Source organism: Thalia democratica, chromosome 2 (genome assembly GCF_965202585.1).
Source record: "Thalia democratica chromosome 2, ktThaDemo2.hap1.1, whole genome shotgun sequence".
NCBI classification, from domain to species: Eukaryota; Metazoa; Chordata; class Thaliacea; order Salpida; family Salpidae; genus Thalia; species Thalia democratica.
Genome location: NC_139166.1, coordinates 11,338,622 through 11,352,413, shown reverse-complemented (window position 1 = coordinate 11,352,413; position 13,792 = coordinate 11,338,622). Strand labels below are relative to the sequence as shown.

The following is a 13,792-nucleotide window of genomic DNA, read 5'->3' as shown; positions in this document are numbered from 1 at the left end:
CTTTTCATATCAAAAGTAAGTTAAAATAAAATATCAGAAAAAACCGTAACTGATGTATTTGATGACATATTAAACTTAAAGAAAGAGCATCTGTAAAAATTGTAAAATTTGCATTAAAAGCTACAGATTAAAAATTTTTGAAGTGCCCAAAACAAAAAAAGTATTTTCAAAGATTAATTTCACCAACGCAGTCGGTTTCAACATTGGCACATGTTTTTTTAAGTAGTTGACAAGACCTTAAAAAACATTAAAACTTATAAGTGTATAAACATTTAAATGCTAAATATTAGAATTTTTTTGTCTAAATAAACTTAAAAAATCAAATGTAATGTCAGTTAGTTAAAACAAAAATTAAGATATAAAACCTGTCAGTTATTTATAAATGAATTGCTTATAATAAAAAGAACAACAGTAATGTAAAAAATTATTAAGTAATTAATGATAAACTTGTCAACTGGAGATAAATGTTGATAATATTTAATAGGTAATGATAAGGTAAAAAAATATAACAGTACAAATAATAAACAAAAACTTCGGCTAAAGTCTGAAGAAACCTAAACTTTTGTGAGACAAGCCTCGAGACAAGTTTAACAAAAGTGCTAATCATGCCAATTCGATCATCAGACCACAAGTCTCGGTAGACTGAGACCGAATTCAGTCTACCGAGGTCTGATGGTCGATTTGGTATGGTCAATTCTTTTGTTTAAATTAAAATTGTAACAGACTAGTTAATCTCATTATAGATAAAGATAATTTTACAAAAATGTTATAAGAAAATAATAATAGACCTGTCAGTACGCTATAGATAGTGACAATATAAAATAGATATCAATAACAAAAAAAGTTAACAAAAAGTTTTAAAAAACCTGTCAGTGAACCAAGCAGAAAGACGCTTCTTCTAAAACTACGTCATCGCTTTTGTTTTGAAAGAATCCATTATCAACCCTGCATACGTAACTTCCGACGTTTTTGTTAGTAAACTTGCCGATTGTCAATGTTCCCGATGTTGAATCGGTGGTGACATCCAGTTCAGAAGTTATTAGTGAATCTACGCTTTTCTCGTTAAAGTACCATTGGCAGTTTGGAGCTGGAAAACCTTTAGACTGACATTTAAGAGTGTATTCCAAACCTTCGAGTATTCTGATTGTTTCTGCAATAACAACTGGCTTATCCAAATACGTGACGTCTAGGTCATACCCGGCGTAATTTTTCTTTTCTGGATGATCAATGTACGTTTCAACACAGGTAAAAATACCGCTGTCTATTCTATGCGGGTTTTTTAGCTTCAAATTTGTAGTATTTGGTTCGAAGCACCAAGACTGCATATTATTTTTAACAGCTTCTACGTTTTTCCCGCAAGTATTTTCATCTTTTTCACCAACAATTTAAAATCCAGGGTCTTTGGTGGTGTCTATTGTTTTGTCGGGTTGATAGTACCAGCTTACTGTGGTTTCACCAGAGTAAAATCTATCTATTTTTATTTTACAATCTAAATTTTCCTCATAGCCTTCAGATATTTTCTGAGGCCTTTTCAGCATAGGTGGCTTAACAATTCTGCCATCACAAGAAAGACTGCGGAAAACAACTATTAAAAATACAACTGTCATAAGCCTTGACATGTTGTTTTTTATACCAAAAATTAAAACCTGTAACTATAATATTCATTTTTAAAAACATTTTAAATTGCAAAAAAAAGTGCATTTTTTTGTTTTACATACTAAATGTTTTCAACGTTTTTATAAGTAATTATATCAAACATTAGTAAATCAAGTTAAAAAATTATATTTTCAAATGAAAGACTGCCAAACATTATTTAAATTAGTGCAAGTTTTAGAACATTTGACAACTTACTTGTTAATAAATTATTATAACGAACTGTAAGAATGTGATTATTGCCTTAATTTTAAATGTTACAAAAACCATTTTAGTTGAGTAGCAGTTATTTTTTAATGTTTAAAAAAAATTATTTTTTACAAACTGTATTTTAATTAAGATAGTACCAATTAGATTTTAGAAGCTCTTAAGTGGTTGAATGTTTATCAGGACGAACAAAAACTTGTTGTAGATCGAGCTAACTTTTTATAAATAAAAGTTTGTTTTTCAAAACTTGAAACTCTTTGATAAGTCAGTAAGTGTGTAAACAATTACGTTACAAAAAATTAGTGACACCCAAACACAACTAAAACAAATGCACATTAAAAAAAATTGACTTAATAGTTTAAATACTTTAATTTACTTTAAGTAAAAAGTTTGTTAATAAAACTTATCTAAAAATTGTTATATATGTGTTAAAGTACAGTACAGCAGTATGTAGGTAACTGTTATTGTATATTTTATTTAAAAAGAGTTTTAGTTTGAATAATTTTAACACATGACTACGTTTAGAAATTCATTAAAAAAAATCCAACGTTTTCTCTTAGAAAATGTTTTAGTTTTATTTATGTTATATATCTAAACATATATATATATATATGTAACTAAATATTATGTTTTAAAACTACTTGTATATAAAAACTTATGTTATAATTTAATCACAATCAATAACCAAAAATTTTTATTTTATGTATTTTATGTCACCCATATTTTATTGTAAGCTTATGTAATTCTTTAAAATACAGTATTGATATAATAAACTACGAAGAAACTTTTAAAGAAGAACTAAGCTCTAATTAAAGTAATAACTACGAAACGAGAAGTTAGTTAATAAAATGGTAATTTAAATATCCGATATTTAGTTCATTACCATCTTTAAATCTAACTTATTTAACATACGAAAGTTTTTTTTTAACATAACATGCTTGTTAGAAAGAACAACAATAACATTTTAAATTCTACGTAATCAAGCTACTTAAAACGGATTTGAAAATATAAGTTAATATTTTAAATGTAATCTTTTTTATGTTAAACACATGATGATATAGTTGCCAATTTAGTTGCCAAATATTATTGCCTAGATTTGAATTAGCGAAGTTGAATGTTGTATTGGTCTTAAATAATAATTAAGATTTTCAAACTTAAGGTTAATTGTAAAATTACTTAGTCCAAAGCAATCAAAAAAGTTGACAAACCTAGTATCTGAACACATGTTTGTTTTTAAAACAAAAAATTTTTATGAGATATGAAATTGATATAAAAAACAAAATATTATAACACATAGGATTTAATTAAAACATTTAAATAGGTATTACAGTAAAATTCTAGTAATTTTATAACACTTAAAAAATTTTTACATAAGTAGTCGTCAGCTTAAAATAATTAAGTTAACTATTAGTATTGTTTTTTATAGATGTGTTACCAAGAAATACTTCTAGTTTTTTGAATCATGTGTCTTGATGTTTTTAATATACAGCAAACAGTCTGCATTGATTGTATAACTTGAAAAAAAAAGCAACAAGATAAATATTAAAACTTTCAATAGAAAATTTTAATATCAAACAAAAAGTTTCCCAAGTCGATAATAATACAAAAATAATGCAAGTGAAAAATGATGCAAGCAAATACGAGCTTGTTCCTATTCATAAACTACAACCTCAATTTCGTGAAGATTGCCTTCGAATGATAGAAATGGAGTTTCCTGGATACATTGGGAATAAGTGAGTTTCTATCAAGTTCACGATTTTGTTTAGATTTATATTTATTTACTCTAATTATAATTGTGTATAAAATTTAATTTTGTGTTATACTTTTAACATGTAAAATAAATATGTATTTTTCTAAAACGAGAAACTCTTATTTATTATTTGAAACTGTTGTTAATATACTGTTTAGTCAGTTATTTGTTCAGTACACTTCTATCCGTACAATAGTCAATTATATTTTTATTACTTTAGAATGAAGTCGTTAGCAAATTCTTGTGATGACCTACCAACTTCATTTGCATACATGGATACTTCCGTTATTCCTCATAAAATAATGGGACATGTGCTTGTCGAAAATTGGAAATACTTTAACGATGTGGAAGAAAGACACTGGGAAAGGTTTATTGAAAATAACTATACTGTTGAGTTCGATTTGGGTAAGTCAACTTGATGTGTTACTGTGTATGAAATTTAAAGTTACAGCAGCATAGTTAAAATATATAACTAGTTTAAATTCAAAATGTTAGAACGCTAGAGGTTATTATCTCTATTAAATATTCTTTTGTTAATTTTATAGGGATCAACTGTTTATAAACTGATTAACTTTAAATAAATAACAGTTTTTAATTTTCAGTGATAGTATCAGAAGATTATAGAGGAAAACAGCTTGGTAAGAGAATGCTGTTGGCCGCTGAGAATTGGGCATTTAAAAGAGGATTTAATTGCTGTGTGGTGCACTCCACACATGACGTGGTGGAGTTTTACGAAAAATGCGGGTACAATGTTGAGTTTGGACAATTGTCAATTGTGTTGATGAAAAAGGAACTTTGCAAACAACCTTAAAAATTGGATGACTCTGCGAAAGCTATAGTCTTTAAGAAAAAACGTGTTAAATAGCAATACATAATTGAAGTTTAAAAACATATGTTTGTTTTATTTTTAATTTTGTTACTATTTTAGTTTAAACAATTTCCTTCTCATACTTTTAGATTATTATATTTCTCCTTTAAAAACACTAACTACTTCATATATACATGTGTGTGTCTAAACATACCAACCATCAGACGATATTTCCGCGTAATCTTCGCCGAAATCATCTTCGGCCCGCAAGTAAGTTTTTTCTAAATTTAGTGCGGCCCAAGAAAAGAAATTCTGCGGCCCGCGATTATGTAAATGTTGCACGCTTAGCAAAAAAACAATTGTTAAATATTTTTTGGTAACTTGGTTTAATTTGAATAGTTACGTTTGAAGTCCCTGCTTAAGTATTTTAAACAATAAAAAGACTTTACTATTTTTCCTTAAAAATGAGAAAAAGACAGATTAGCATTTAAGAAGTGTTTATTTCTTAGTTTCATAATAATTTTTTTTGTTAAAATAGAAACTACTAATCTCAAAAAACTATGTAAAAATACTAGGATTCTGTAAGTTATTTAAAATAATATCCATTTAGTAAATAAACTACATGCAAATGTTTTCCATTGTGCACAAAAGTAATGCACAGTAATAAAACTTAAATGTTATTTTTTACATTTTAGGCATTTTGTTAAACATGAAAATTATACCAAGTCTCTCTTATAGAAAACAATAAAAAAGTAACGTAATAGTAAAATATAAGGTTTGTTTTGTAAGGTATCTAAACTGAAAATGACTGAGAAAAAGTCAAAAACTAAGTTTCTCATCTTTTTTTTAAAAACTATAACTTAAATAAGCTTGTTTCTACTGGTTTTAATCAATCTTATTATTCGTAAACTTTTCTATTTAATTGTTAAATAAATATTGAAAATAAGTTATATAGTATATTTTGGTGTTAATATAACTTAACTATTAACATATAGTTTAAATTAATTTCCTCAAAAACTTCATTGATTAAGTAAACACCGGTATAAACTTCAACCTCCTTTTTTTTTGAAAAAAAATACAAAATTAATACAAATATCAACATTAAATATTTTTGGTAATTACAGATGCTAAGCTATTTATTTTTCGTAAACGTTTTTTTATAAACTTATATCTGTAGCTTCGATAGACTTTTAATTCAATTTCAATTTTTTAACGATTTTTGTGAATGCTCAATGTTTACAACCACCGTAGTCTTGGGGAAAGGGTTTCGCAACACATATCTTGATCTGTTTTTTAGAACTTTTTTTCAAAATTAAAAAAACATTTCTCCTATGCACAAAATCTTTGACGGTAGTAAGAAACTTTCCAATAAAGTTTTATATTACATACATCGTTATTAGTTTACAAGACATTTCAATCACAAATAATAAAATTAACATACTTTTTGAACATTAGTATTTATTGATATATATCTATAAGTATAATTGAACTTATAAATATATTTGTAGCTTTTTAAAGTATTTTTTTAACAATGATAAAAATAGTTAAATCACAGTAATAAAGTTTTACGTTGTTTATTATAAGATTAAATTTTTAGTTAATCTTTAATTGAATATAATGATCGGTTGTTTTTAAATACTAAGGTAATTTACATCTGAAAAATACTTTCTTACAGAAAGCTTTTATTATGTTATTATGTTAAAGCTTTTGTAGTATTAATTTTATAAGATTTTAATCAATATTTCATTACGTTTTAAAAGTAATGATCTACCAAATCAAGATTCGGACTCGGATTTGGACGAATCCGGTCGTTTTGGACTTGGATTTAAATCCGGCCTAGTCCTAATTTCAAAATGAGATTTTGATTTGGCCGAATCCGAAATTTTGGATTTGGTACAGCACTTTAAACTTTTTGAATTTTCTTTTATTGCTTGTCAAAAGCTAATTCTTAAACTAGTTGATGATTTCAAGCTTGAGTGGATAAAAAAGGTTTTTTTAAACTAATAAAAAACTTTGAACTTTTTGAATTTTATATAAAAGCCTTATCAATTTTGATTTAGAGTTTTGCCCACAGTACAAAACTATGGTGTATTGTTTATTTTAGACTCTCAAAAAAGAATTAAGTACATAGTTAATACGTTTAGCCTATACTTTTTGGATAACCGCTCTTATTTATTTACATATTTTAAGATTTTTACGTTTGCTCGTGAACCTATTTCGTTTCGAATGCTGAATAACGAATCGCACGAATTTTAAATTTAATAAAATAAGTTTGACTCTCTAAGTCAGTATAAATAAAGTTTGAACATTTTAAGAGCATAAGCTTAATAACTATTTAAAGACATATTGGTTTGTATTTTTTAGTTTTTTGTTTTGCATAGTAGTTTAAAAACATTTTTTTTTGTTTCCATAAAATGTTTTATTCAACTAAAAACGTAATTGAAGAACAAAACTATTACGACTTTATTAACTGCTTTATCAAAGTATGATTTACACAGCAGAGAAATTACATCACTGTTTAGAACTAAGATTCACTGCATTAAAATTTTATTACACTATTATTATTATACTACATTATTATTATAAAGTTATTTTTCATTTCCAGTATTAATAATGCCTTCAATAGTCTGGCAACACCTTACTACAAGTTTGTAAGATAATTCTATTGCAGTATGCAATATCTGCGGAGCTAAGTTAAAAAAAAAGTAAGTAGAAAGTCTAAATCCTATACTACCTCCTTCATGCACAAGCAATTGAAAACTCCACACAGTGAGAGTTAATCTTTAGACAAAGATAGAAGTTGTACTGCACCCGAACCTCCGAAGAAAAGAAAGCTTGAAGCTATCAGGCAAACTAGCTTTGATGGTTACAAGTCTATGAAAAGCTAGGACATTACGGATTCTAAAGCAAATAAAGTTCATAAAAAAATATAAATATGATTGCTATGGACAGTCAGCGTTTTTCAATTGTGGAAAATCAAGGCTTCATAGAGCTCTTAGCTTAATTAGAGCAAAGATTCGTAATTCAAATACTAAGTACTTTAATGAAATCATGCTTTCATAGGCTTACGATAGTCTGAAGCAGAAAAATTACTAAAGAGTTGTCACGTGCTTTGTCTTTGTTATTCACAAGCGATATGTGGAAAAAATCGAGAAGAAATCATATATTTTTTTAACCGCGCACTAGTTAAGTGAAAACTTTGAGTTCAAACATCGTATTTTGAATTGCCGGGAAATGGTGGGTTAGCACACTGGCCAAAACATCTGTAACTACATTCAGGATATGCTTAGTATTTGGAATATTACCTTAGATCGTTTTCACGAATTTTTTTTCAAAACAACGCAAGAAATATTAAAAGGACAAAAAGAAAAACCTCGTCAGTACCCTGTTTTATTTATACGCTTGAGCTAGTATTTTAGTGTTCATTATTTAGGAACGACTGTGAAAAATTGTTTAAAAGTTGTAATGTTTTAGTTTACGATTCTATTAGTAAAGGTACGAAAAGTAGTTTGCCATTTCAACCATTCTTCTATAGCGAACGAAACACTAAAAAGATTTAGGTAGATTTTGACCACGCACAAACAAAACAAAAAACCTTGTTTCTCGGTCAAGATGTAGATACAAGGTGGAATTTAACATATCTTATTCTAGAGAGACTGAAAAAGCTAAAATCAACTGTCTACTACTATGTAGCTAACTATAAAAACGATCAAAATTCGAATATTACACCTGAAGAATGGCAACTGGTTAGTCACATCGTTCTGCTGCTCGAACCTTTTTTATTTGTAAGAAAAGAGTTCAAAATATGAACTGCTCTCAAGTAAAAAATGAACTGCTCTCAAGCGTGTTCCCGCATGCAAAATCACTGACAAAGTTTGTTAACTTTTATGAAAAATTAGAAGAAGTATCAAATGTTTGTAAATCTTTTGCCAAAAACATAGGAGAGACTTGCAAAAGAAGGATCTTTACCAATAACAATAACTTAAACCTGAATGACAACAAGTTACTGTGAGTCACAGAAGCTGTTGATCCACGATATCGACTTTCCGCTTTCCATTATACCTCAAAAATGTTGATAAAGAGCAGCTAAAATTAAATATTAAAAAAAACATATCTGTTACGAGGCTAATCAAGGTGTTGATTCTCCTATATTGCCACCAGAATAACCAAAACTACAACACTCTGTAAATTTTGACACGAAAAAGTTTTAAACTTAATATTTTTGTTTAAAATATAGTCAAAGACAGCTACACAGGACGACGAGAAACAGTTGAAGTCTTTATTAATAAAGTTTAAGCAGAAGTAAAGGTCATTTTTGCTACAGAAAATTTGAATGCAGAAACTGAAGAGGATGAAGTCTTAAACTGGTGGAACTTGAACAAGACAAAATTCCCACATTATGCCAGTTTAGCAAGAAAATATCTTGCTGCACCATTATCTTCTGTGTATTCTGAAAGATTAAAAGCTGAAGCTGGGAATTTGTACGAGCAAAAGCGCAATCGATTGCTTCTAAATAACAGCGAAAAACTTTTATTTCTCTACCACAACTTAAAAAAACAAGAAAAGCCTTTCGTAGTATAACAGAGACATCTTTTGCTATTGTAGTCCGTTTTATAGTTTTAATCAGTTACTAAAATTAATCTATATTTCTTTTTTGTTATGGTAGAAGTGTAATCCTAAGTGGAATTGAAAACTTTTTATTACAATTGTAATTTCTACTACTTTATGGGCCTTTACTACAGTTGATACTATACTTCAATTTATTACGGCTCCATGTTTTTATAATTCCTTTTTGGTTTTGTAAATATAAATAATTGCAAAAATTTATGTTCTAATTCGTTTATAGTCACAATAAGAACTAACTGTTAAGTTAAACGTAAAATATTTTAACATTTTCGTGATTTGATTTCTGCATTAAGCATTTATTACACACTATAAATTATATATTTTGTATAACAAAAGTACAACTTAATTATTAATGTTGCTTGCATGGACTACAAAATATAAAAATTAAATTTTTGTATGTAGCCTAATTTTATTTCCAGCAAGACATACGTTTTTTTGTTTACTTTTAAAATAAATTATTCTAAAATAAAAATGTAATTATTAACAACTTAATTTATTTTTCATCTTTTTTTTACGAAATAACTTGTAATATGATACGTTATTATTATATATAAATGTATTTTGTTTTTACTTAACAAGCAGATTAAATCTCTAGGATTTAAATTAGTAAAATATTCTAATATATAATAAGTACTTAAAATCAAACTCGGGCAGGATTACAAAAACTATTTTGAAATTTGGTTTTTTCCAACAATTTTAGCAATAGCTTTTATTTGTACAGTCGTTGTGTTTATTTTAATTAGAGCCTTTCTAGATGACTAATATGTTTTAGTAAAATTTCAGCATCATGAATATTATAAACTTGAACCAATCAGAAAGTTTTCTTAAAAAGCTAACTTGAAGAATCAGTTAAAATATTTTTAGCTTGACATAAACTTGTTTTGATTGTTCTCTACAAGTGTTTTGTTAATTTCTTCAAGTACTTAAATATGCTTAAAACATGCATACAGTTGTTTGATCTATCTATTTACATTACTGTCGTAGTGTTTTAATTAAACAAACACATATACAGTACAGTATAAAACTAAAAGCTGCAAACTTTAAGTAATAAAGTACAGTATACTTTAAAACACCAAATAAAACATATACTTTTTTAAATTATTAATGTATAAAGTAAACAAAATGCTTATGATTCAGTTTTTGTTGTATAAGTTATAAACATACATAACTTAATAAATTACTGTTTAGATTAGTTATTTTGATCATTATTAAAAATCGTATCATTTGAAATTATAAACTGAGTTGTCTGATCAAATATTAATAATATTTAAAACAATAAGCAACATCTATATGAAGCCTACTTTAAATAGAACAAAATCGAACAACTATTACTTAACTAAATTTTTAAGTAACAATTCAGCATAAACTTGTCTGAATTGTTAAACAAGTTTTACTTGTTTGTATTTACGTTAAAAAAAATATGATGGCTTATTAGGCAAAGTGCTGTACGATAAACTTAAGTGTTCGGATTCGAAAGCCTTTTGAATAGGTTAGTTTTTAGTTTATTTTGTACTAGAACTGATTTTTCAGTTTATTTATAGTTTTAAACAAGTACTGTTTCAAAGCAGATCAAAGCTATTATAAACGTACTTTATTTACCATTTAAAGTTTTGATTAACATTTGTTAAAATCTTATCCAAGTTAGTATTCACCAATTAAAAGAAACATTTAAATTTTCAATAAACAATATTTTATTACAAACGTTATAAACAAGTAAGCGAAATTGAAGTACTTAAATAATATAGTTGGAAAAATAGTTTCTTTCAAATTAGTTAAATGTTTCTCTTATTAAGTACGTATTTAGTGCATAAATTTCTAAAATTCATGTGGAATAAGCAAACAATAAAGTAAAAACAGGTTTAATATTTTGCGATTTAATATGTTTAACAAATTGATAACTAACATTGTACCACACTTTAAATTTATATAAAGTTTATTCTAATTAAATATCTAAATCGTAAATGTTTTCAAATTCTAAAAAATACATTTGTAAAAGCTAAGCCTTTCAAAACATATTAAGAAGCTATAAATTATTTTTAAATACAAATTAATATCATTTGTTAATGATTACATAAGTAAGTTACTGCTTAAAAACTTAAGTGTAAAAGTTAGTTTTTTAAAGTAGATATTGTAAAAGTGATTATTAAATAAAGTTTGTAAAGAAAATTATAAAATTTTGTTCTTAAAGTTCAAGTATTAAAGTTTATTTTTCTAAGCAGAATTCGAAAAAGTATATTTTACGAGCTCAACAAAAAAAAACCGTCACTATTAAAGGTTCCTAGGGAGTGGGTTCTGAGTTGTGGTCAAAGGTCGCGCCCTTCGTTCGGCCCCGGACCTAATCGCTTGAGCGGAAATCAGGTCGCGGAGCCTCACTAAAGGGCAGCGACCACCGAATAAACCGAGGTCCGTTCGAATCCGGTCCCCGTCCCCTAAATTATTGTTCATACCTTATATTTAAACCCTACTGAAATGCGTGTGTTTTAAAACATTTCATGAGCGTTGAACCCACGACCTAGTGATTACTAGTCTAAAAGCTCTAGCCGTTAAGCCATCGTGATTGTTGATTTCATAGTGTTAATCAGGCTTATATTACAACACATTTGAACTCTTCGATTCCTCCTTCGTAAAAATGCTCTTGAGGTTGTAATCGAGCCCCAGGACCTTTCGTTTTCGGGTCCGACGGCTTTACTCAATAAGCCACTGCTACTGTTGAAATATATAAAACCTTGCAGTACAATATCATTACTCTAACGTATAATTGAAATTCATTAAGATTAGTCTCATCATTTAAAGTAAGGCCACACTGGTGGTGTGGGGATTGTGTTGAAGCTATTTGAATTAAATATATAATTTCAAACATTGCTTTAATTTAATCTTTGAGCTTATCGATACATAGTATGTAACTTGTGTTAAATATGAAGGAAGCTTTATAAGTAAACTTAAACATTAAAAATTATGTAGTACTAAATTCACGAATCTGTACATTTAGAAGAAACACAACATTTAAGCTCTGTTGTGGAATAAACTCAAAGGTAGAAATTTTTCAAAACTGATCAAACACAGCGTAAACTTCACAAATGCTAGGATCTCTATTTGGTTCATTTAAAACTAAAAACAACTAGTAAATTTAATCAGACAAATCCTTTTTTAATTTCAATCTCCTTAATCATTAAACAACCTTTAAGTATACGATGAAGCAAACAAACCATTACTTTATAGTATTTACATACTTAAATACTTTAAAAAATGAATTGTTTGAATTCAATCAGAACCAATAAAAAGTTAGCTTAAAATACCAATTTTTTTTTTGTTTCATTTCCTTAAAATGAATAACTACTGAGGAGAAAAATACAAAGTTTAAATGCATATTTGTACAAGGATGCCAGACTGTTGACCAACTCGTTCTTATGACTTAGTATATAAGCAAACATTATAAGTTTAATAGGAGATACTTAATCTTAAAATGCTTCTTTTTTTTATGAAAAATATCAACTTTATTTCATATGGATATTTAATCTGTTAATAAATTATGATTTTATAGTGTGTTTAACACACTTGTTCAAATTTATAAGGTTTTTAAAGCTAAGTTAATTTACATACTTTTTGTAAATAAATAAAAAATCAATAAATAAATGTTTGTTACGTTACTTATTACGCTTATAATCCAGCAAAGCTTTTATTCTTAGTTTTGATAAACTGTTTAAAAGTTACAATACTATATATAAAAAAACATATTAAATAACTGTGTTGATGTCTGTAATGTTATTAAGGAATAATTTATAGTTAATGAATACTACTTGAATTTTGATGACTTATTATTGTTGCAGTAAGTAGAACTTTTTAGAATTACTTCCTACTTTAATGTATATCAAGTTTATTCCAGTGGCGTGTTTTGACTCTTTCTTGTTTCCTGTGAAACCCCTAAAAAAAAGATTCTTAGAATATGACTAAAAACGTTGTTTATTGAATTAGTTTTGGTTACTTGATAAACTTTGAATAATGAATGTTGAATATATAACACTGAAAAATTATAAGTTTCCGTAACAAAAAATGCTCGTTTTTGCCCAGCTGAAATAGATTTCAAATAAAACTTTAATTGTGACGTGACGTGATAGTAGGTAAAAGTTTAAAAGTAGCATTTTTTCTGGAAACCTTTTTTGAATGATTTATTATCAAGTGTTACATTCTGTTAAACTGGTATTGTTAAATTTTTTAAAGTTCAAAAGTTTTTATTTACCTTAAAAAAAATTATTTCAGCTGTGCTTTTTATTTACTCTGTTCCAAACAAAGTATTAGAATCATTGATAACGCTCGTAAAAATTATGTTCTCAATTGTTTTAGTTAACTGACTTGCAATTTTTGCAAAAACCTGGTCCGGGAATTTTTTAATATTTTAGCTGTTTTAGAAGTTAATTTAATATTAGCTTTAAAAAACATTATAGTCGTTGCAGAATAATAAAATTATAAAAAAGGTTTTTATAATATGTAATGTGTAACTACAAATTAGATAAAGTAGTATATTTAACCCAAATAAGTCTTACTGTAGTTTATACAGCAAGTAAAGTTTAAAACCAAAAAAAAAGACTACTTGTTAAACATCAAACGCGCATTGACTTAATTAACTTTTTGCATTTGGAACGGTTTAAATTTCCGACATGGTAGTTTTATTCTATAAGTAACAGCACAGAAATTTTAATAGTTTACTACTACAAATAGAAATACAATGACCTTAAAGATTTAATAGAATT

At 27.0% G+C, this 13,792-nt stretch overlaps 1 protein-coding gene across 1 annotated transcript; it reads left to right on the top strand.

Moving 5' to 3' along the window:
- The first annotated feature begins 3,471 nt into the window (after positions 1–3,471).
- Positions 3,472–4,421, top strand: LOC145850048 (N-alpha-acetyltransferase 80-like). The gene is made up of 3 exons (XM_082955192.1): positions 3,472–3,593; positions 3,831–4,015; positions 4,213–4,421. The coding sequence occupies exons 1-3, from the start codon at positions 3,472–3,474 to the stop codon at positions 4,419–4,421; spliced, it is 516 nt and encodes a 171-aa protein (XP_082811318.1).
- The last annotated feature ends 9,371 nt before the right edge of the window (positions 4,422–13,792 follow it).